This window comes from Eublepharis macularius, chromosome 8 (assembly GCF_028583425.1).
Source record: "Eublepharis macularius isolate TG4126 chromosome 8, MPM_Emac_v1.0, whole genome shotgun sequence".
Lineage (NCBI taxonomy): Eukaryota > Metazoa > Chordata > Lepidosauria > Squamata > Eublepharidae > Eublepharis > Eublepharis macularius.
In genome coordinates this window covers 109919375-109944002 of record NC_072797.1, presented here as the reverse complement: position 1 = coordinate 109944002, position 24628 = coordinate 109919375, and the positions used below count along the sequence as shown (strand labels likewise).

The 24628-nt window shown below is 38.2% G+C and overlaps 1 protein-coding gene across 2 annotated transcripts in view; it reads left to right on the top strand.

Annotated features, from left to right (window-relative positions):
- ZDHHC21 (zinc finger DHHC-type palmitoyltransferase 21) overlaps positions 1 to 16700 on the top strand; it is a 33202-nt gene extending 16502 nt beyond the window's left edge. For both annotated transcript variants that reach the window (XM_054987441.1, XM_054987440.1), the window contains 3 exons: positions 778 to 894; positions 15949 to 15992; positions 16452 to 16700. In XM_054987441.1, coding sequence (XP_054843416.1) covers positions 778 to 894; positions 15949 to 15992; positions 16452 to 16584 — 294 coding nt within the window. In that variant the 3' untranslated portion in view covers positions 16585 to 16700. The remainder of the gene's footprint in view (positions 1 to 777; positions 895 to 15948; positions 15993 to 16451) is intronic.
- Positions 16701 to 24628: the final 7928 nt, after the last annotated feature.

Genomic DNA, 24628 nt, shown 5'->3' with positions numbered 1-24628 from the left:
AAAATACTTGATATAATGGCATCAGTACACAAAGTAAGTTCTACTAGACATTAATGGATAGGGGTGAGGAGACAGCTGGAATGGGAGCGGGTCTGATGCATTTTTAGTAATATCTTGGTCTCAGAACATACAGTCCATCTTGGGTCTTGATAATACTTTTATCTAAACTGTGCAGCTTCAGACTACAGGTTGCGCTCTATGTGATGAAATATTTCTCCATGAAAATTTTTTTTCTGTACAGAAAAATCAGGGAGAACGATACTAGCATAGCATGCAGACGTCTTTTTCCCCCTATGAGAAGCATTCTGTCCTGTGAGCCTCCATGTGTAGTCTAATGTGATACAAACCAGACATAGGTTTACCATTTCAGTGAGAAGTAGGCATACTTAAAAATCATCCTTCACATTTGAGAGACTATCATTCTGAAGGGATAGCCATTAAGGTTTGCCGTAAACAGGAGTCTTGGGGCACCTTGAAGACTAACTAAATTCCACTTCAGTATAACTTTTCTTGAGTTAGACCTTGCTTCATCAGATGCGTGTATTGTATAAAGTTAAATATGTTCCCTTTCATAAAACAACTTGACTGTATGCATTTAGAAGATGTTATTTAGAAACAAAAAGTGTCTACCAAAAATGTACATAAATCTCACTTTAATTGTAGTTGCAATGGCTAAATCATTTACTGTAATTGTTGTTGCCTGTTTTGAGAGCCTTATTTCATTTTTGTTCATACAAAACACAAAACTTATTTTTTTCTGTTTCCTTTTGTTTATAGGAACTTTTTGTATTTAGACATGAACTTGCGCTAATAAGAATATCTACCTTCATGGGTTTAATAATGCTTGTTGGAATTAGCGGACTCTTTTATACTCAGTTAATTGGTGTGTTCAATGTAAGTATTTTACTGTTTGCTTTGAAAAACTTTTCATGCATGATGATGTTGTCATCGTTTAAAAAGTGCAAATACTGTGTGTCGTGTGGCGGGGGGGGGGATAGACCATTTTTGGCCAAGAACTAGACTAAAAGAAAAGCAAACACTAAAAGTAGAAGGTGAGGGAAGGGGAAGCCAGTGATATACACTTGCTTTAGAATTAACATAACATCATAAGCACATGATTTTTATGTTATTTTTAAGTTTATAGAAGAGAGAGAATGGGAGAAATCAGTATATTTGAAAAAAAAATATTAGAAGAAAGAGGAAGCACAATGAGTAGGGGAGCTTGGGATGGGATAAGGAAAGGAATGTAGGTGGGAGATAGAGTAACCCGAAAGTGATGAAAGCGAAGTGTGAGCAGCAGTACAGATAAGATCTGATTGGAAGGTTTTCAAATAAAAATGTATAGTTAAAACGAATAAAGTAGAAAATCTGGAGCAAAGAAGAAATATACAGTGGGGAATACTTATAATAAGTGGGTTAAATTAAACAAGCAGCAGTAATATTGAATGAAACTAAAGGAGAAAGGTATAAAGGAGATAGGTATAAAGGAAAGGTATGAAGGTATAACTAACGGAGAAAGGTACAAAAATGTCCAATCAACATGGGATAAAATTTGATGCTGGAAGAGTTGGACAACAGGAAGACAGGCTTATTTTATAACAACAACAACAACAACGCTTGATTTATATACCGCCCTTATATACGTCCACTCAGATCAGCTTACAAAGTATGTCATTATTATCCCCACAACAACAATGACCCTGTGAGGTGGGTGGGGCTGAGAGAGCTCCGGAAAGCTGTGACTGACCCAAGGTCACCCAGCTGGCTTCAAGTGGAGGAGTGGGGAATCAAACCCAGTTCTCCAGATTAGAGTCCCGCTGCTCTTAACCACTACAGGAAACTGGCCCCCACCGGCTAGGTTTAACAATGATATTTTAGGTACATTAAGACTGTGTTGAAAGAATGATAAAGGAAAGAAGGAGATGTTAAAACTCCAGTATTGATTGGAAGATAGTAGGAAAGGTAATCTTGTCAAAGTTTAAAAATGCATTCATACCAGATTTCACTGTGTCCTGAAAAGAGTTTGAAAAGTGAGATGAAGCAGGATGCATGGGTTACAGTCTGGATACATTGCATTGAGAGCTCCATTAATGGAAACTGAGCTCTGAGGAATGCTGTGCTGCCCTAGGAAACAGGAATTTTGCACAATTTCCCCCTGCTTCCTGAAAGCCCTTGTGCCACTTGGCATTTTGTTCCGAAGGGTCCCTGAAGCATCATTGGTAGAAGTCTGAATCATTACCATTTTCCCCACTTTGTTAAATTTTGGATGGCCTTTTTAATATTCTCCTGAGTTTTGTGGAAGATTTTTCTCTGTGAAGGGAAGGGACTAGTGCAAAGAAGTTCTGGACTCAGGATTGGCCCTTGTGTGCTTTGGAAGGAAAAAAGAACCAATCCAGAGTAAGTGAGCAGGGATCAGTGAGGAGCTTATGAAACCTCCCTTTCCTTTCCTTAACATCGACTAGCCGTGTGGCAGTTACTGGTTGGATGAGTGCCCTCATGCTGCGGAGACCTGGATTATGCCAGTCTAATCTAGGGAAGGACTAAGGGGCATGTAAGTTGTGTTAAGGAATAAGTTCTGGTGTGTTCAAGAAACTTCTATACAATAAACAATGTAATAGGGTGTATAAATGCAAAGATTTAAAACCGGCAGAAATCCCATACAGAGTTGAAGAAATGCTGAAACAGAACATAAGCAATTTTAAGACTGTCACATTAAACAACTTAAACCAGTAGGATCATACCCAAAGCAACAGATGGCACACAGCAGCACATAAAAACATAAAGCTGGAAGGCGCTCCAAGGGTCATCTAGTCTGGCCCACTGCACAATGCAGGAAATTCACAGCTTTCTTCCCTCCTTACCTCCTCCAGTGACCCCTGCTCTGTCCCCAGAAGAAGGCAAAAAACCTCCAGGATCCCTGGCCAATTTGGCCTGAAGGAAAGTTCCTTCCTGACCCCAAAGTGGCTATCAACATTACCCTGGGCATATAAGAAAGGGCCACAAGAACCTAGCACTGGCTCATCCCTTCATGAACTCCCTCAGCAGAGAATCTTCATAGCTGTCAGGTGACTATCTAGTCTTCTTCAATATCTCCAAAGAAGGAGACTCCACCACCTCCCGTTCCACTGAAGAACCACACGAACTGTTAGGGAGTTCTTCCTAATGTTTAGCTGAAAACTCTTTTGCTTTAATTTTAACCCGTTGATTCTCATCCAGCCCTCTGGGGCAACAGAAAACAACTCCACTCCTTTCTCTGTGTGACATCCTTTAAGTACTTTAAGAGGGCTATCATATCACCTCTCAGTTGCCTCCTCTCCAGGCTAAACATACCCAGCTCCTTCAACCTTTCCTCATAAGACTTGGTCTCCAGACCCCTTTGTTGTCCTCCTTTGGACTCATTCCAGCTTGTCAACATCCTTCTTAAACTGTGGTGCCCAAAACTGAACACAGTACTCCCCGTGAGGTCTAACCAGAGCAGAGTAAAGCGATACCATCACTTCACATGATCTGGACACTATGCTTCTGTTGATACAGCTTAAAAAATCGTGTTTGCCTTTATAGTTGCAGCTTCACACTGCTGACCCCTAGATACTTTTAACATGTACTACTGCCAAGACAAGTCTCCACCATCCTATAAGTATACCTTTGATTTTTCTTACCTAAATGCAAAACTTTACACTTATCTCTGTTGACATTCAGTAAAGTGTAAAACCAAGGGAGTGGGCGCTTTCCTGACCTCTTCAGGTAGGTTGTTTCATAAGGTAGGGGCCACCACAGAGAATGCGTGTGTACGGGCAGCTGTCAATTTTGCCCTTGTGCAAGATGGCACCTGCAGAAGGACCCTGTTCGGGTGAGTGAAGCTGCTATGGTGGAATATAGGAGATAGGCAATCCTGTACGTTTGCCTGGCCAAGGCTGTGAAGAGTTTTGTATGTGATAGTCAATACCTTGATTTGAACCTGTTAACTGATAGAAGCCAGTGGAGTGACTACAGAATGTGACTAATATTCTTCTCTTAGCTTCCAATAATAACTGAGCTGCAGCATTCTGCACTAACTGGAGTCTCTGAGTCAGCTTAGAGGGGAGACCTATGTAGAATGCATTATAGTAGTCAAGTTCTGATGTTACTATGACATGGATCCAGATGGCCTGATCAGCTGTGTCAAGGTAGGGAGTCCATTTTCAGGCTAGACTGAGGTTGTAGAAAACATTTTTGCTACTGCCTTAGTGTACTTTTCTAGAATAGCGCTAGATCCAGTATAACTTCCTGCAACGCCATTGAAGGTGGGGAGTACAATGTCCTTCAAGGTCTCTGCCTTCTCAATGAACATCTCTTCCACTTTCTGCAGATGGCAAGATACATGCCACATTGTGTGTGTGTGTATGAAAGAGAGAGAAAAAGAGGTGATATTATATAGTCAAAAATAGAGCTAGGGAGATTTCTCTACAAACCAGAAAGAAGTCCTAGGATTACAGAAAAAATCTGGGGGGAAAAGAGAGAGAGAGAGAGAGATGAAATAATGCCTGTAGCGGAACTCAGTGTGGTATTTGAGAATTGCTAGGCCTTAACAATAACATTGCCAAGCCTTCTAAGCCTCTAAAAGCAAAACTCTGGTGGGATGCAAAGTGGACTGAGAGAGCAGAACAGTCTTGGAAAAGGTTCCCCTCCCCTCAACACACACTGTCATGTCCCCTGATGGAAGAGGACTATAAATTATGGAATTGATGGGGAGCAACTTAAAAATAATCCTTTCAAACCTACTTTAGATCTCTATTTCCTCCTTTAATCCCCTTCCTAAATGATGTCTTTTCCATTTCTCCCGCGATCCGTTTTTCACCCCCACTTTGCCCTTTAGTTCTCCCTTTTACTTCTGTCATGATGAGTAAATGAAGTATGCTAACATGTTTTTGAGGTGGATTTTAGGTAATGTTTACATTTAGAAAGAAGTAGTCTTAATGTGTCTTCTTGATATTACTCAGTTCTTGTACTCCATATTCCAGATGCGCATTGTTGTGCATGATCACCACATATGTAGGTAATCTCCGATAAAATACAAGCTCTTCTGCATTTCTGTATGACCAAATTCTTGCTATATATTTGAATTATATTGGTGCAAAATACTCTTGTATTTCTAAAGTAGGTTTAGCATGTAGCTACTGAAGTGGAAGTGATGAGGATGCCGAGATTATACACGGTTTTGAGGCAAGGAGAACTGAATTACAAAGGCTGTTTAGTAGAACTGTGTGTGTTTTGGGGGACATTCAGATTGCCATAAGTATAAGATGCAAGCTTGGAAATAAGTTTTAGGGGTTTACAGAAATTCTTCTGTCCTCCAAACTCATGACTAGGAGGTAGAAGCCACTTTCTCCCAACAAGCTTCTTAAGCTTTCTATTCATTTGCCAACAAGCACAGAAACAGAATATAAAAGAATAGTATCTTTTCAACCCTTTTTGTGTTAAATAATTACAGGTTTCTCTTCTCCATTCAGATTTTGGAATCAACATGTCACAAATGACGGAGTCCACATTCGTAGCCAGAGAATTATCTTTGAATTCAACTAAGTATTTAAGACCTAAGTCACCATGATAAACATATCAAGTGTTAGGTTGGCTAGGTTGTTCTTCTTTCATGGACTTAGTATCTTGGTTTTGGTTTGTGAGTTCTTGATTTCAGGACCTTTATTCTAAAAAAAGAAAAATCTCTTGGCAATTGCTTTGGATTTTAAACTGGTGACCTCTATTTCCCATGTAAAGTGGTACATTAATACATTAGTATGAATTATATTAATTATATAATATGAATATTTATAATGTTCTTTGCTTTATTAGTAATCCGTCATCTAGGTATGTGCTGTTCTTGTATATCCAGACCTAGGTGGCTTGTTCATAAAGTCAGTCTAGTAATACCTTAAGATACTATTATTCCATAATTATGTTCTCTTATTCTGGAATTAAAAATCATCAAGTCCTGAACCTATTCTATCTTTATGGGAGCTGTCCTCATTCTTTCCTTCCATCTATGCAGTGCCCTTTCTCTTGAAACTCTCCTAGTGCCAATTTTAATAGCATTTTGCCACCATAATAAATGTTTTTTTTCTCCCTGGCTTTTGTACTTTTATAGCCTCCTTTTTTGCCTCTGCTACAGATTTTATCAATATAAATACCCACTGGATGGTTTTATCGCTGAAAATTGGTTTTATTGAATGATTTTTAATCTATTGCATTTTGTATTGTTTTAAACTTGTATTTTTGTTTGTGTAGGGGGGCAGAGGCTTGCAGTCATCTTGAGCAGATTCTAGAGTGAATATAAATATATAAAGATGAGAGCCTTCAGAACTTACAGAATTTTCCCTCTTCCTTCAGTTTTTAAGATTCTTTAGTCAAATTCAGCACTTGCTAGTTTTCATTTGTTCTTTTTGTGCCATGTAGTTGATTAACTATTCCAAGAGCTGCCGCTGGAGAAGCAGATTGGTAAAACAAAGCTATAGTGATAAAAGTTAAGTGCTTCAGAAATCTGTTATTTAGCACAAATGTCTTTTTCTAGGCCAAGGAAGGTGTTTTGGAATGTTTTTGGAGATCACACTGGACAATACCTTTAAAAAACCTCAAAGGACTTTGCAGGGCCACGCATTTTCATTGGTTCCATAGCACACAATTCTGCAGCACAAATCAGTAAGGACGGCATAATGGCAATCTGAATTTTGGAAAGGATGGGGTAGAAATGCCTCCTCCTGTTTACAAGACACCACCTGACTGAAATAATGTTATGTAACGTTTTCCCCATTTTAATCTCTGCTTAAGGTAATAGTTGTATGAGCAGTACCAGATAGATAGTCGCCACCTGACTAGTAATGGCCATCTAGCATTGGAATGACCATATAACCCCCCTGAGGAAAATGTTCCTGAACCTGAGGAAAATATTCAAAATTACCTGAATTCCAAACTGATTCTCTAATTTGCCTTGGCTATTTCTGAAAAATTCAGTAAAATCCCCCCATTATTCCCTATGGGGAAATCACTCTGGGGCTATCTGGGGGGGCGAGAGTGGCATTTTCCAAACCACTAAATTTGTAAGGGTCTATTCCTGACTGTCCTCTAAAGACCCCCCAAGTTTCAGAAAGATTGGACTGAAGCCAGTGACTGGGTACTGCTTAGTTCGGATCTGTGGGTACTGCTTAGTTCGGATCTGTGGTGTTTCCCCACTGGCTGAATCCAGTAAAAATATGAAATACCTGGTTTTTGATTCAGTATATCTGGATTTCACTGACTCAACTGAAATTTGGTATTTTAATCTGAATTTCGAACCGCATTGCACACCCCTAGAATTAAGTCATCTTGCAGGAAGGATAATTTAAATGTTCACAGGTCATCACAAATGCTCCTTTGCTTTCATATGATTTCAAGAATTTTTGTTCTAAGCCATTTTCAAAATAAGAAGCATGCAATTATACATTCATAAAAGCAGATAGACCAAGAAATGACTTAATGATGCCGTTCTTCACTGAAGAATTTCCAGCCTCAAAGACAGAAAACAATGTACAGCCAGATAAAGCATCATATAAATCAATACTCTTTAAATCTTTTAGTCAAAGGAGGAACCTGCTGATAGATAAGGAAAAGTGGAAAAGTGCCTCAAGGCAGACCCTTTGACCAAATATCCTATTATTGCACTTAACAAAAATGGATGATAGCATATTATTTAGTTGCTTACCTTTGTTATCACTTTCCACAATGGCATATGAGTTTCTTAATTTGCTCATGCACCCAACTCAAGAGAACTTGTTTCTTAAAATAGCAAAAAGATTTTTGATCTCAGAGAGTTTCAAATAAGTAAATCCAAAACTTCTGGAGTCATATTTATTCTTATGCTTCAATGAATCCAAATTTTTACTGTCATCGAATTCCTGTTACTTGTAAGAAGCTGTTGGTTTTACCCACAAAAGGATTTATAAACTATTTTTATACAACTTTCTTCTGATCTGGTTGGTTCTGGCATCACTCCATCTGAGCCAGTGATTGCCAATGCCTCCCCTCTTTTAAAACATTATCCTTTCACTAACATGAGGCAAACCTCATGATGAGGGAACAGACCAAAGCATCATCCAACTGTCATAGCAGTGAGAAGTTTCCAAAAACTACTAAATGCATTTGCTTCTGATTTTAGATTCTTAGAATTTTAAAATATTGCTTCCCTGGCATGCTAACTTTTATAACAGTTCTTATTCTGAGCATGTCAGTATATCTTTTTGACATTCATCTATATTGAACTGAGAGCCAATGTGATGTAACAGAATGTTGGAATAAAATCTAATAGACCTGGGTCTGAATCCCCAGTCTACTGTGGCTGCTCACTGGTTGACTTTGTGCCATTAATTCTCTTTCAGTCTAAGCTGCCTAACAGGGTAGTCGTTGAGAGGATAAAATGGAAGAGACAAATTTGTTGGGTCTCCATTGGGAAGAAATTTGGGTATATATTAATTGTTATTTTATATGACTATAAAGACACATATTTAACATAATTTACGTTACTATTTATTTAGGATATTTTTATGCTGCCTCTAGAGTCATGCTCAAGGGGACTTACAATTAAAATAACAAGCTATTTAAAACAAATACAAGCCTAAGCAGAGTTATATCCTTCTAAACCTGTTGACTTCAGTGAATTTAGAATTAGAATTTAGAATGGTATAACTCTATTTAGAATTACACTCTGATAGTGCAATCCTATGTAGAGTTACTCCAGTCTTAGCCTATTGAAGTCAATGGTCTTAGACTGGAGTAACCCTCCATAGGGTTGCACTAGATCTATTTCCATTATGTATTCTAACAACCTGAAGTATGTAAGTGATACTTCTAATATAAGCAACAAACGTGTATCTAAAATCCTAGTTTGTATAATCAGTCTGTGATTTATACAGCATATTTTAGTTGGTTCATATTAATTCAATATATAGTGTTATGTCTTAATGTTTGACTTTTCAGTAGTTTTGTAGAGTGTTCTGAGAGATTGTTTTTCTTACAAAAATTTCTATAGGGTTGTTATTTGGTCGGACACTTGTCTGGGGTGCTTGACCATTTCTTTCTCTGTACAAATGGAAAATCCAGCTTTCCAGTGGCTGCTGGAAGGTAACAGGATAATCACTTAAGCAATGATCCTCTGATGTCATTGTGGGAGGCCAGTAAAAGCGGATTATCTGTGACCCAGATAAAATAATTAGAAATTACTTGGACACTTACAAATAACTGATCTACTAATCTCATTTCCAAAGTTAAAAAAGGTCTGTCTCTCAACATAACACTACCAGATGTTTCTATCAAACTGCATCGTTTGAAGAGACTAATCTGAAGCCTAATTTTAAGGATTACCTTTGATTGTTTTTTATTGAAAATTCTAAACAGGATGCATTTTCATTTTTCCATATGGTCTTCCAAATGATTAACAGAGTTAAAGGGTTTTGTAAAAATAATTTTACCTCAGTCCTCAACATGTCACTGAATGAATGCAAACATGTTACACAGGTGACATATTTTGTTGTTTGTATTGTTTACAGTGTAATTTGAGTTTCTCCATCTGCTGAAATATTTATCAGTACATTCTTATTGTTTTGTTTAATGGGTACTTTAAAATAATCTTAATAGACCCTGCACTCACATTATTAATTTGTTTAACGTTACAAGGGTTTCTAAAAATTATATAATGTGATGGTGTTGTTGAGCATAGATGATGACAAGTTAAGTGGGATGATAGAAAATTTCTTTGTTTAATTTTTTTATTGATTTTCAATACAACATAAAAAACGCCATCAAGGCCACAGGCATAACATTCAAAGTTACATGAGGGAATAAAGAAAAATAGATGTGATAAAAGAAAAAAAAGCTAAGAATTAAAAAAAGAAAAAAGAAAAGAAAAAGAAATCAGGCACTGGGACTCAAGAGGAAATTTTAATGGCATTGTCCTCTTTTTCTAGAGCATTTCTGTGTGTGCTACAAATCTAATCTCTTTTCTACAGTTTGAGGAAGAGTTCAGAAAAATGTTGGTGTTGGGTACTTTTCAGATTAGTATATGTAATAAAGCCTTGCCACATTTCATAAAAATCCAACATTCTAGCATTATCTTTGACAACTCTGAGCTGGTATGTCAATTTTTCCATCATTGGAATTTGCCATAATTCAGAGTACCAAAGATGCACTGATAAAGGCCGTTTCCACACACGCTGAATAATGCACTTTCAGTGCACTTTAACAATCCTTTGGAAGTGGATTTTTTGTTCCACACATGGAAAACAGTACAAAATGTTCACTAAAGAGTATTGAAAGTGGATTATCCAACGTGTGCGGAAGCAGCCAAAGATTCTACTGACTTCCAGCACTTTGCTATACCCTTACATGCTGCCATTAGCATGAACACTATCAGCCCCTTTGATGACACTTTTCGATTTTGTTCCCCGCAGTTTGTTAATAGGGCCAATGCTGGTGATAGATAACTTGACGTGTAACATTTTCCAATTATATGAATATTTTTTCCAGAATTTTGACACTACTGGGCATGACCACCACATATGATTATAGTTGGCTTACTGACCACAGTTTCTTCAACAGTTTACATTATTTGTGTTGTTTATACTGGCAAGATGTCCTGGAGCAATATATTGGAAGAAAAGATTCCATGTTTCAGACAAACAGCATGGTCCTTTGCAAATTTTGTATTGAAGTGAATGAGAATTTTGTGATAGCAGCTTATAGAAGTGTTGCAACATTTTGTGGTGTACACAAAGGTTGCAGTGCCATCTCCATGATAATGGAAGGTGCAGTTTTTCATGCACTAAGTTTGTTGCCTTCACTGTAAGGAACGGGGCAGACCCAACACTGAGGAGTTTCATGTGTACATGAGGTTGCTAGAAAGCATAGATCACAGCGTTTATTTGGGGGGTAATGTAAAATTCTATCCAGACTGCTAATGTAAGAAGACATGGTATTTATATAGTAATACTGAGCTGGATCTAGACTAAATTTTACACGAATGGAAATTGCAAGGTGATTTCCACCAGTTCCATTTTACTGTTACAGCCCCCAATTTGCCCCTCATGCTGTTCCTAATGGTCTTCTGTCCCCCAGGAGCAGCGTTTCAGGGAGTTGGTATGCTGCATTGGCGGGGGGGAAGGAAAGTTATGTTCCTCTGACAAAAGCATGTTGCATGAGCAGAAAACTTTTAGGCTGAATCCAACTGACTGTCATCAACAGAAGATTTTATAACCTTCAGATAGCTTGATCCTGAAAAAGCTCTCTTGCCACAAATCTCATTTTCTTTTTTCTTACTTGTACGAACTGAATATTTTGGGAGCCATATTGTCATTTTCTTTATTAGTCTGCATGGTAGCATGGTATAATTAAGAAGTTAAATATATGTCACAAAATAATACAAAAATAATTTAAAAACTATTATATACTTTGTGACTCAGATAAACATTTCTTTAAAGGAGATATTGTGAAAGATACAATTTTTACATAAAACCAAGTGCTTTTGAAGATACATAGTTTTAAAAAATCCCAGCCCTAATGTAGTACAGTATTGATAGTCTCCTTTATAATACACAAAAGCAAACATTTTCATATAAAACATTGGATCACAAATTGATGCATTTGTAATGTAATGTAAAACGCTTTTCATCTCAACAAATAAGTATCTTACTATCTTATTCTAATTAAGTAAAATATTTTAATCATATTTTTAATCGGATAATCTATTAAATACTGTTTTGATTAGTTTAATAATGAGGGCTTTACTTGTGGGTTTTTTTTTTCAAACATGCCAGAAATGTAATCAAAGGCAGTATTAATCCTTGTAATTAAGTTTTAGCAAAGCAACAATCACAGTCAGGGTGGAATGTCAATGTTCTTCTAAGACAATCATTGTCTGTACCTGCGTATATGAAAACACAAAATAATTATGCCATGTATGGTTTTGTGTAGAAGTCTGATATCAGATTGGCCCTCTGTCATTATCCAACATGGAGTGATAAGGCCTATCTTACCTTTGATGGAGTTTTTCATGCTATTCTTTTCTGCCCGTTCTTCTGAATACAGCTGTTCCCAGCATTTACACATTGATTTATATCTTGCTTCATCACCGAAGATTTGAAGAACTTGACAACATTTAAATTTCTCTTTGGAATTAATGGGATGTTTTATAAATTAAACTGACATCCAAAATCACATCCTAACCTTGAAACAGAATTAATATGGTCTCTTCCATATGTGGAAAACTCTCCCCAAACCTGCTGACTATTTATTTAAAATGTTTCTAACATGCCTTTTAAATAAAACAGCCCTCAATTTCAAATGACATGAACCAGTGTGAGAGCCAGTGTTGTATAATGGCTAGAGAAATGGACTAGGATTGGGCAACCCATGTTCGATTCCCCACTCTGCCATGGAAGCTGACTGGGTGTCCTTGGACCAATCATATACCCTCAGCCTAACCTACCTCACAGAGTTGTTGCGAGTAGAATTATGTAAGCCGTTTAGGTCCCAACTAGAAAGAAAGGTGTGGTATAAATTAAGTAAAATTAAATTAAATGGCATCATTACAGTTTAGAAAATATTTGTATTTATTATTTAAATCTCAATCACAATCAGCATTGTTGTCCCAAATCTAGGATTGTCTTATGTAGATCAGAGCTGCAGTGTGTATGTGGAGCTCTGGCTTCTGTGGCCTTTAATATCTGAGGTAATACTGCTTATGAGCTCTACACAAAGCTTGCTCACAGCCAGCTCAGATGTGCTTTGCAAGGAAGCATGCCATGCAAATATCAATCAATGCCAAACCATTTTCAGAACCAATATTGGATATTCATTAAAAAAATAGCTTAATACCTTTTCCTTAACTGGTTGATGTGTAGCTGGTTATTCCTCGTCTTTCACTTGCACTTCATAGGTTCTTCTCTGCATTAAACTTTTCCCACTCATGTTGAATTTTGAAGCATTTATCTGTCTAGCACTCTAGCCAGTTTGGTGTAGTGGTTAAGAGCGCAAGACTCTTATCTGGAGAACTGGGTTTGATTCCCCACTCCTCCACTTGAAGCCAGCTGGGTGACCTTGGGCCAGTCACAGCTTCTAGGAGCTCTCTCAACCCCACCCACCTCGCAGGGTGATTGTTGTTGTGGGATAATAATGACATACTTTGTAAACCGCTCTGAGTGGATGTTAAGTTGTCCTGAAAGGCAGTATATAAATAAAATGATGTTGTTATTATTATGATTATATAATTTTAGTTCACTTGTACTGTTTACCCAGTTCTGTGGTATTTGAATTAAATAAATAAAATAAATATTTGCAAATTTCAGTTTACTTCACTGTTGATACATTTGTAAAAGACATCACTTAAGATACTAAAATTGTTACAACATTTAACCTTTGCATAAAGCTGTTGCTTCGGCAATTCGTTTATTGTCGAACAAAGAGGAAAGCTATATGACCGTATAGCCATTCATTATCTTGGCTGGTTCGTCTAATTTGCCTTTCTCAGACATGTTTAAGAATCCATGTCAAAAACATGGTTGCAGTTGTCAGTTGCATGCTACCTGATCTGTTACTTAATTGATGAAAACCCTTTGATAAACATATAACCTTATTCTGCCAAACATTCAAGATACGTTTAATCAGGACACATACTCTTGTTTAATTTGGTTGCTTATGTTTATTACTTATTGAAGATGTTTCTCAGCTGTGCCATTTCAAGCTGTGATCTCCTCAGATGTACTGAGTTAAGCAGGGTCATTCTGGGTCAGTATTTAGACACAGGCTACTTGTGAAAGATTAAACTCCACAGGAAATATTATTGGTGACTCTGAAAGTGAAACATTTCTCTGGGAATCAATCAATATTGCTGCAAGGACTGTGCTGTACTGATAGCTGAGGTGTAAGATATATATGTAACATGAACTTTGCTCATATATATACCTTCTGTCCTTGACTGCCTTCAAGAAAAAACGATAAAAGCATCTGTGGACCCTTTTGCTCTGTTGATAAACGATATTATTCCTGCCTGTATTTCTCATTTATTTTTCCCAACTGCCTGAACTTCGGTCTCATCCTTTAGATGTATTATTGGTTCCAATGCAGAGTTGGGTGAACTAATTTGGGGTGTGTGTGGCATCCAAACAGTGGCCCTTTGGTGTGCCTGGGGAAGGGGAGGGTGATGGTCCTTTTCCTCTATCACATCTTTCAGTGAGGCACCATATCCACTCTGGAAGACTCTCTATTCCTCAGGCGCCTCCTGTAGTGGGGCATGGATATGAATAGCAGGGGCTTCAGAAAGAATAAGCTTGGGAAAGCCCCTGTGCCTATTTAGTATTTCATGTGTGGCCATTTGAATCCTGGCCGTGAGTAGTTTGATATATTTTTATAAATTTGTTATGAGGGAACTTTGAATCCCTTAAATTCAGTATAATTAACAAAGTAAACATTTTCAAGGCATAAACAATTGCAAACCTGCTGAGATAGTGTTTATTACCGAGAGCCAATTTGGTGTAGTGGTTAAGAGTGGCAGGACTGTAATCTGGAGATCCGGGTTTGATTCCCCACTCCTCCGTTTGAAGCTAACTGGGTGACCTCGAGTCAGCCACAGCTCTCTCAGAGCTCTTTCAGCACCACCCACCTCACGGGGAGGGTAGGTGGATGAGTGGGGATAACAACACACTTTGTAAACCACTCTGAGTGGGCATTAAGTTGTCTTGAAGGGCAGTATATAAATTAAATATTATTATTACAAAAATGAGAGATTTCCTGTTAGTAGGGTTTCCTGAAAAAATGAGCACAGTGGAGAACGTTCCTGTAATCTTCCCTTAGAAACTTTATATGCGGTATAGAGTGCACAGTTGATGGGGCACCTTTTGGCTGGTCTTGGCTTCTGAGATATAATATAGGACAAGTTGATGGTAGATGCACTAGCTTGTGAGCTTTTTAAATGGACTACTATAAATGGACTGCTAAAACTAGAGCAGATCCAATGCTGAGTCTGTGCTTGCTGCATACATTTGTATTTCACAGGACATTTTCATGAAATTAATTGCAGAAGATAACAGAACACTGATGACAGAACACGAGTGGCAAAATCTTGGCGTTAGAAGGACTCAGTCCCTTTGGCATTGCTATAAGGATCCTCCCCCCCCCCCCCGGATCCTGCACTTTAGAAAATAATTTCTCTTTTCTGCAGCTGCGTGTACCAAATGATTGAGAGACATCAATAAAGGGAATTTTTGAGCAGGGTTGGCAAGTTGGCTAGCCATTAATGCTAATGGTAATGGCAGATGATATGCAAATGAATGGGAGATCTGGGTGGCACTGGTGTTTTAACAGTGAGATCTGAATCCTTTTAGAAATCACTGTTTTGATTTTTAATTGGGGTCCCAGGAAACAAACAGCTAGATCTATTCTGTTATCAGCAGTTGGCCTGCTAAGTTCCTTAATTTCCTTGGATTCTCTTTTCACAAGGTAAGTTTATATGGCTTCACTTCTACATGAAAGCAGATTTCATATTCACCCATCATTTTGGCAGCCATAATTTGTGAGCAAGACACATCTATTTCACCTCCAAGGAAATTCAGCTGAAATTGTTGGGCTATATTTTGAATATCAAGTAGGCTTTTGATGGCCCTAGTTCAGGTTAAGAGAAGGAAAGGCATTACTGCCATGATAGGGAAGGTTGAATGCTCCAGTATAATAAACATTAAAAAACTTTCAGTGTACCAATCTTGGGCAGCATATCAGTTCAAGTTATTAAAATAGTGTGTTTATTTTGTCTAATTTCATTGAAATTTTTTTTCCTTTTTAGAAATGATCCTAAATATTTTTTTTTAAAAAAAAAACATTTCCAGCAGTAAGCAGCAATATTTCCAGCAACAAGAGTGTGGAGAGTATATTGAATAATTTTATTTTTCTCTATAACAGGACACTACAAGTATAGAAAAACTGGCAAACTGTTGTGAAGAAATGTAAGTATCTCTGCTCGGGTTTTGCAAAGGCAGTCATAGTTAAAAACTATGTATGTGAAGAAGCGAAGCTTTATATGCCTTGTCTTAACAGTGATTCCTACAGAACTTGAGTGCAAAATGGCTAAAAGATTTAGTCTATGTTATTTAAAGCCATCAACATTACACTTGCAAAGAACAGGCCAGAAATAATTTTTGTCCTCTCTTGTTGGCAAACACTGTGTTGACCATGAGGATCATCTTAGATTTAAGACTGCCTTCAGTAGATACAGATGCATTCTGTTCTTCTCATAGTTAAGTCTCAGCTGCATGCCTTAGTGAAAAGGAAAACTGTGCTGGTGGTGGCTGGGATGCAATTCATCAGAGTCGAGTAACGGATCCCCAGCCAACCCTGTATTGTTCGGGTTGACTGAAGTGCACCATGGGAGTGCTGTCTTTCACTAATAATGCTGTTGTCTGTAGATCGAGACCCCGAAAGCCATGGCAGCAGACCTTCTCAGAAGTTTTTGGCACTCGCTGGAAGATCCTGTGGTTTATTCCTTTCAGGCAAAGGCGACCACTGCGAGTTTCCTACCACTTTGCCAATCACGTCTAAACAGATGGATGGTGGGCACAGATGGGTCCTCCATGCTGGAAGTGTGTTGCAGGTTTTGTGATAATAGAACTATGACAGTCCTCAAGTCAATTAAAATCTACCCACCAATCTTAGACATCACAATGTGCCCCAGGCTTTATTTTAATAATAATGATCTTGATTCCGTTGTGGGATTAATGCACATTTCTCTGTTTATTTTTAAAGTGGACTTACTTTCAAGTTGCTTTTCAAAGAAATTACTTTAGTATTTGAGGTTAATAACCAGCGCAATGATTGATGTATACATGTTATGAAACTTTTGTTTTGATACTGGATAATAATAATGTTTTGGTAGAAACACTGGCATTTACACTGTCAAATAGGTTTGAAAAGTGTCTTGTCTTCCTTGAATTTTTGATTCTTTTGTAAAATCAATAATGCTTTCTGGATTGATCTGCTAATCTGATTTAAAATCCACGATGCCTTTATGATGCATGATATTAATTGAACAGCTCGTCATTGAAAAAGATGACATTTTAATGGTGCGTTTTTTTTAAAGCAAGGGCAATTTTTTTGTCTTATGTCCTCAGTTTTATAAATGTATGTTTTTATTGTTCTTGTGTAAAAATAGAAACAAAAAAAGATGCACCACTGTTTGAGTGGATAACCTAAAAGGAAAACAAAGTATTGCTATAGAAGTTCCTTCCTTCCTCGTAGTAAATGCAATAATACAACTAGAGTCTTATGTGGTATATATCTATTAGAAATACATACTTTAAAAAATAGGGTAGGATCCAGCCAAAGTTAATCACTTTGAGAACTATTGATTTCAGTAGGAGAGTTAAAATACCTGCAGAAACCTGCAATCTTTACTACTTGGTGAGCAGTAGTAATATATTTTTCTTAACTTTGGCTGGATCATGGCTAAAGGTTTCACTAATCACTATAAGATATTTGGTATAAATATACAAAATAATGTGTTGTCTCTATACTACCGCTTCTTGTTTTGTATTAGTCACTCCTAGAAATATTTAAAATTTAAATTCCAGGTGTTTATATAATGGTAATATATGTGGGAGATATTTTTTAAAATAGTATTTATATAGTGAATATGTATATTAAAGATAAGCATTAGTTACCATAAACAAGACTGTTCTAACTAATACATTCAGGAAGTTACTGAAAGTGGGAAGAAGGAGGCATGCCCGCATGATTTAAGATTAGAGCTGGTCAAATGGTAAACGGAATCTTAGATCTGGGATGGGTCTGATCCATGATTTATATCAATTATAGCCATGATTTATATTAATTATATCAAGTGTAGATCCTTCACAAATTCTAGCAAGATAACTCCATTCAAGGGATATGTGCTATTCCAAACACTTGTGTGAGGAGCAAATCCAACAGTGTCTGACCAGTGACCCAGTTTTATGAGTCATTTGCATGAGAACAGTAGCTCCCCAAATCAGATGGTAATGGAAGAGTGCTTGTGCAAGGATGCTGTGGTGTGACCCCAGTTTTCCTTATGATCCAGAAACATCTGTGTCTGTGGTTGTGCTGGTACTTCCCCTTTCCTTGGTTTTCTGCAGCTGTTGCTCTCAGGTGTTACCATATAGCACTAGCCAGGAAGTCACCTCACTTCCCCCTACTTTTCAGCATCTTATGAGCTAGAGTGGTGTAGTAGTTTGAGTGTCATACTGGGACATGAAACTACTAGGTTTCAAATCCTCATTCAGCCAAGAAGTTCACTATTTCTCGGCTTAACCCATGTCACAAGGTTGTTTTGAGTTTAAATGGGGAAGAGGAGCCATGTATACTGCTGCTCTGAGCTTCTTGGAGTAATAAAGGGATAATAATATGATAGATTTTTTGGGCCTGCAAGAGCTGTATGTGCCAGCCGTATGTAACAATGGAGCTGGTAGTTTTTAAGGTGTATCTTGTGGGGAGAGATTTAGGAAGTGGGGCAAAGCCGATTGATGCTTCTGCTAATATGCTAGATCTGCATTTCGGGCTGAATGAAACGTGATACTTCTCTGGACAAAGCATTTACCTGTGCAGCACTCCACCCTATTGTTACAACATATAAAAGGTGCTTATCAGAGCACTGGACCATATATATATATTTAAAGCATCTGCACATACCAGCAATCTGTAGTCTGTGTTGTGCTTTCATTCAGATGCAACATGCAAATAAAACGTCACATGATGTAAGTTGCCCAACCCTACGCTTTGCCCATAGATAACATCACTTTTAAACCATGTCTTAGTCACAGTGGCGCATGTCATTTGTATTGGCTGTGCAAGCAACCCAGATCTATCATTATCAGCTTGCCTAATACATGCCTTACTATACAGAACTGTGGAATTTGGATGCTCAACATATTCATTACAAGATATCTAGTCTGTCTCCTCACTAACCAAATCCAAAACATAGTCAGTTGTATCTACATGTGATTGCCAGATATTTAATTTGGCTAGAAAGCTATTATGTCTTTTGGCAAATATGCCAAACAGGAAGAGCTTACACTTACAAGGGCTTATTGGGCCATGGTCGGTGCTTTTTTGCTACCTATGTTCCACCCTCTTCTCTAAAACTCTGGAGGTAGTATTTCTACATGCAACACCATCATCATGATTTTGGCATGGTGAATGAGCATCAGATTCTCATTTCTTCCCCAGCTGTTGTGCTTTTCAGTTCCCACCTACACTTCTGGGTTATCAGCAAACATAATTTTCATTACCTGTGAATTGGGCAGACTGTGGTATGCTAGTTTGGAAGTAGTAACAAATTATGATATGTTCAGGGCTTTTTTCTGTGAAAAGAGGTGGTGGAACTCAGTGGGTTGCCCTTGGAGAAAATGGCCACCGGCCATGTGACCATTTTCAAGAGGTTCTGGAATGCTGTTCCACCGCGTTCCAGCTGAAAAAAAGCCCTGTATATGCTGAAAACTAGGAAGTCCAGGAGGGAAATGGAGTTTACAAGAGGAGGATAGAGAAGAAGGAAAAGGAAGGAGTTCAGAAGCCAGAGCCTGTCTTGTAAATGCTGAACAATGGTTTGGTGTGCATATGACTCAAAGCTCAGTAATTTAGTTTATATTTTGTAGTGTTGCTCTCCTGATATCAAGAATTTCTATACTTGGTGCAGCATGGATAAAATGGGGCTTTTGGAAAATGAGTGATTTGCTCTATGCAATTTGGTTAGGCAAAGTGATGGAGGGGTACTACTTTTCTGAAGATCATTAGGACTTTTTTAGAACCAATCAGCACACGTGGTTTGCTTTCAAGAATATAGAGTTGTTTCTTTCATTTTTGGCTATAGATTCTTGTGAACCTGATCTTATAACTTCATTTAACACATTTTTTTAAAAAAATCAGAACCGCTTGTGTAAGGGTTAACATTAATCACTAATATGTATTTTAAATAAAAAAGTGGTAGCACTTGAAGCCCAGCACTCATCACATGAACTGTTTCCTGCTTTCTTGTTAATTGACTGGTGCATCCTCGGAGATGCTGTTGGTGGGGTAAATAAAATATTGTCAGTACATGTTTTCCCCAAGCTTAGTAATTCTCCTAAAAATTGTGACCTGCTGTTTGTGAGGTATTTCCTTCTGTTGTTCCCCAAGTGCCCTCTTTTGGTTGATTTGTGTAATTACTTCGACATTCCACCCTATAATCAGTGTCGGTCTGGTTTCATACAGGATTCACTGTTTCTTAATGCCTTTCCTATTGATAGCTAGCCCTGTAGATTCTCTTCTTACCCACTAAAGCCCTTTTCATGTGCAGATATTTGTGTCAGAAAAAGTGCTTTAAGACAATGTTCCACTGGTTTCTGTGTTATCAGAGAGAAATAGACACTTGCTCTGACATTCACCTGTTGTAGTTTATGTGGCATTTCCAACATACTTCTGTTGAAAAGCTACCACACCGAGGTTAGAGTTTTAGACTTGGATCAGAGAGACCTGGGTTCAAATGAAACTTACTGGGTGACCTCTGCCCACTCAAACTCTCTCAGCCTCTCTCAGTACTGTTGTCAGGGTAAAATGGAGGAGGGCAGAACCATGTATGCCGCCCCGAGTCCCTGGAGGAAAGGGATGAAAATGCACTAAATAAATAGCATTATCAGATTGCCTACATAGGCTGATGTGGAGAAAATTACGGTGATTGAATTGTATGTATAAAAATATTGGAAATGTCAGGGTAGTATATATTTGCATCTGTGACATCATGTGCTCGACCTTGACCCTGAAGCTTTTCTACATGGGATAAATGTGCAGTATATCAAGATTTTGTCAGTTTTCAGGCTGGTAACCTGGCAGTTCTGAGTACGTAGTTGACTCTTCCTAACAGAACTTTCAATTAAAGTTGCAGTTTTTAAAAATTCAAAAGGTCAGTATAATGTCATTTATAAACAACAAGTGTAGTTTAATCTGATTCCCATCGTACTTTAAACTGACCACTATGTATATTAAATGGATGAAAATGGGAGTCAGATAGTGTTCAAAAGTGGGAAGAATATTTGTTCTGTATGACATTACTCCGTTTCCTATTGATAGCTAGTCCTGTGGATTCTCCTCCTAACTACTTAGGCCCATATTTAAATCCTATGTTTTTCCTGGTGAATTTGAAAGATAACATTAGGATAATAAATTGAGAGATTAGTTAGACCCAAATGTGTTTTAATATGACTAGGGCAGCTGCTTACTCTGCATCTGTTCTTTTTATTTATAATCTCTTAATTTTTTGATATTATGTAATGTTCATGAAATGCTAAGCAGCATTACCCATTGAAGATAAGGAAAATGCCTAGTGTTTGGCACCCAAAACCATTAATATATGTTCCAGGCAGAAAATGTTTATCTTATCATTAGAGAAGTATTTTAACATATTTTATTATCCCTTCTCTAAAGTAAAGATTTTTTAAATCTTCCATTCCCTGAATGACTCAATAGATCACTATACTGTACCAAAATCACTACACTGTACCAAAATCTTGAGGTAAATGCAGTGTTTCCAAGATTTTGTGGTTTCCAGAGTTGACAGGACATGCTGCTGTGGGGGTGGGGTGCTGATCAGAGGTGGGCACAAACCGAGGGAAAAAAAGAACCGTGTGGTTCGTGGTTCATTGTGTTTCACGAACTTCCCTTGGTTTGAACTGGTTCGTTTGTTCATGAAAACATCACTTCCAGGGCAGCAGAAGGTCACTTCTGGGGCTACAGAAAGCCCATCCCCTCTGTTGCCTAGGAAACTGATTGATCAGTGCCAGGCTGTCTGCAGTGACAAACTGAAAAACAAATCAAGTGAACCAACCTAAAGTTCATGACAGTTCGTCAGAAATGGGCTCTGATGAACTGCTGGTTCGTGAACTATGAACCAACCAAATTCGTGATGAATTTTGGTTCGCATTTCGGTTAGTGCCCATCTCTAGAGCTGATCAGTGACTGAGGCCTTGTTCTGTTACTGATAGTTGTGGGGTGAAGGGGTGGGTAGGCTGTTCCGAAAAATCCCCATGAACCGAAAGTGGACAGTGTTGGCCTGATTTGTTTGCTATTTATTTTATTGCAAAATGGCATACCCATTTGTCCTCTGTTATGCCAAGGCCTGACTCAGTGATGGGTTCTGGACTCTCCCACATGCATCACAGCCCAACAAGTTGGCTTACTGGGCTGCAGCTCTCTTTGTGCATCTGTGCAGCCTGTGTGAGGCAAGACATGGGGGTAAGGCTCCATATATGTTTTACACCCAAGAGTTGATTAGGGCAGATACGTGAAGATGTTCCAACCTAGCCTCCAATGTAGTTGGTGCATATAGAGACCCCGCATGCTCTAATGTCCTTTACATAAACTGGTCCAATCTACTGTGAGCCTTTATTAATATCGCCATGTCAATGTCAATGTGATCTGAGACCCCAAGGAATGCGGGGGGCGGGGGAGGCAGCCTGCGGTGGAAAAGGGGAATTACCAATTTAGTCTGGATCCAGCCCTATTTTTATGGCTGTTGTTTCCGTACACATTCCTGCTATTTGAATGACATCTTGGTAGTAAAGTTGAGAATTTCACCAAAGAATTAACAGTGTGTGAGTTTTTATCAACTTCGGAGATTTATATTATAGCATGCACAATCTTTGTAAAACTGGATTTGTCATATCAATGTCTGTTAAATATATATTTACATTTCTATACCTTGTATGTCTGGTTAGTGTATTTTTTATTTGGAAATTCTCTTGAATTAATGCAAGGATCAGTGTGTGAACTGCTGTAACACTTCCAAGTGCTGCTGCCATGGATTCATGATGCGATGCCTGGGAGAGGCAAGCAGAGCCAAAGAGAGCTCTTCTCCCTTCTCCAAATGCCTAATCTTACCCCACAGATATGCCCTGACCTGGATAGCCCAGGTGAGCCAGATATCAAAAGCTAAGCAGGGTTGGCCTTGGTTAGTAATTGGATGGGAGACTCCAACAAAGACCAGCGTTGCAGAGACAGACAATGGCAAACTATCTCTGTTAGAGCCAAGCTACAAGTGACGCCTGACACAGGTTGGACACCTGTCAGCTTTCCTCAAGTTTTGATGGGAAATGTAGGCATCCTGGTCTTGCAGCTGTAATGGAGAGCCAAGCTGTAAAACCAGGACACCTACATTTCCCATCAAAACTTGAGGTAAATTGACAAGTGTCCAACCTGTGTAAGGCGTCACTTGTAGCTTGGCTCTTAGTCTCTTGCCATGAAAACACCTGGGGCCACCATAAGTCAGCTGTGACTTGAGGGCACTCTCCAGTTTGGTGTAGTGGTTAAGAGCGCGGGACTCTAATCTGGAGAGCCAGGTTTGATTCCCCACTCCTCCACTTGAAGCCAGCTGGGTGACCTTGGGCTAGTCACAGCTCTGTGGAACTCTCTCAGCCCCACCCACCTCACAGGGTGTTTGTTGTGGGGATGATAATAACATACTTTGTAATTCGCTCTGAGTGGGCATTAAGTTGTCCTGAAGGGTGGTATATAAATCGAATATTATTATTATTATTCCAGCACACCCCACAGACATAATTTTGTAGTTTTACATAGCCTCCATATGTTAGAGTTGTTCTAATGTTGCATTCAGGATGTGAATTTTGTCCTCTTATTAGTCCAAGGACCCTCATGGTTATATCCCTTGCATAGCAGTGGAGATTTAGGCAGCAACATCTTAATATTATTAAGAGTTATTGTGGAGTGCTGGATTTAGAAAAAAAGACTTCAGATTTGAGCTATGGACCTGTTGCACATCAGCCTGATCTTATGCCTGTTTCCTCAGAAATGTCCCATTCTATTCTGTGCAGCTTGTTTCCAGCAAAGCATGCACAATATCCTTAGTTTTCTGTCTTTAACGTAGGAATAACTGTTACCTATCTCACATGTCTATAGTGAGAGCTGTAAGACTAGGGCTACAAAGCAATTTACATAATAAAAGTGCTATGTACTATTATTAAAATCATCCTTGCATTTGGACAGCTCAAGGGAAGTAGAAGAACTGGTTGCAAGAGGGGCATGTCTGAGATTTTATATTTTATATTTATTTATATTTCAATATTTCAATTTATATACCGCCCATCCCCAGGGGCTCTGGGCGGTGAACAGTTTAAAATCGATAAAAACAAGAACTAAAATCAATATACAAACAATAAAACAAATTAACAAAGTGCAGTGGTGGGGAGATGATACAAGTTTATTTTGACAGCATAATTGATAATACTATGGATCATGTTAACTCCTCACATATAACTAGAGCAAGCAAATATGGTTAGTTCAGGCATATTTTGTTCCGACAGAGGGATGCAAAGTATATCTTAGAATCTTCTTGCAATATAGGAATATTTAATACAGTGAATCTGATTAATTCTTCCTGCATTTTTACTTCAATTTTGGGAATCAACAAAGACACGGAGGAGATTATTAAAACAAACTGTGCATAATGGCAATAAATTATTTGCAGATAAAGTATATTCCTGCTGAAAACAATTGTAGTATTAGGCATTTAAATTAATCTGATAATCTGAAAAATGTAACAATTAGTATTGAAACTGATTTAAGAGTT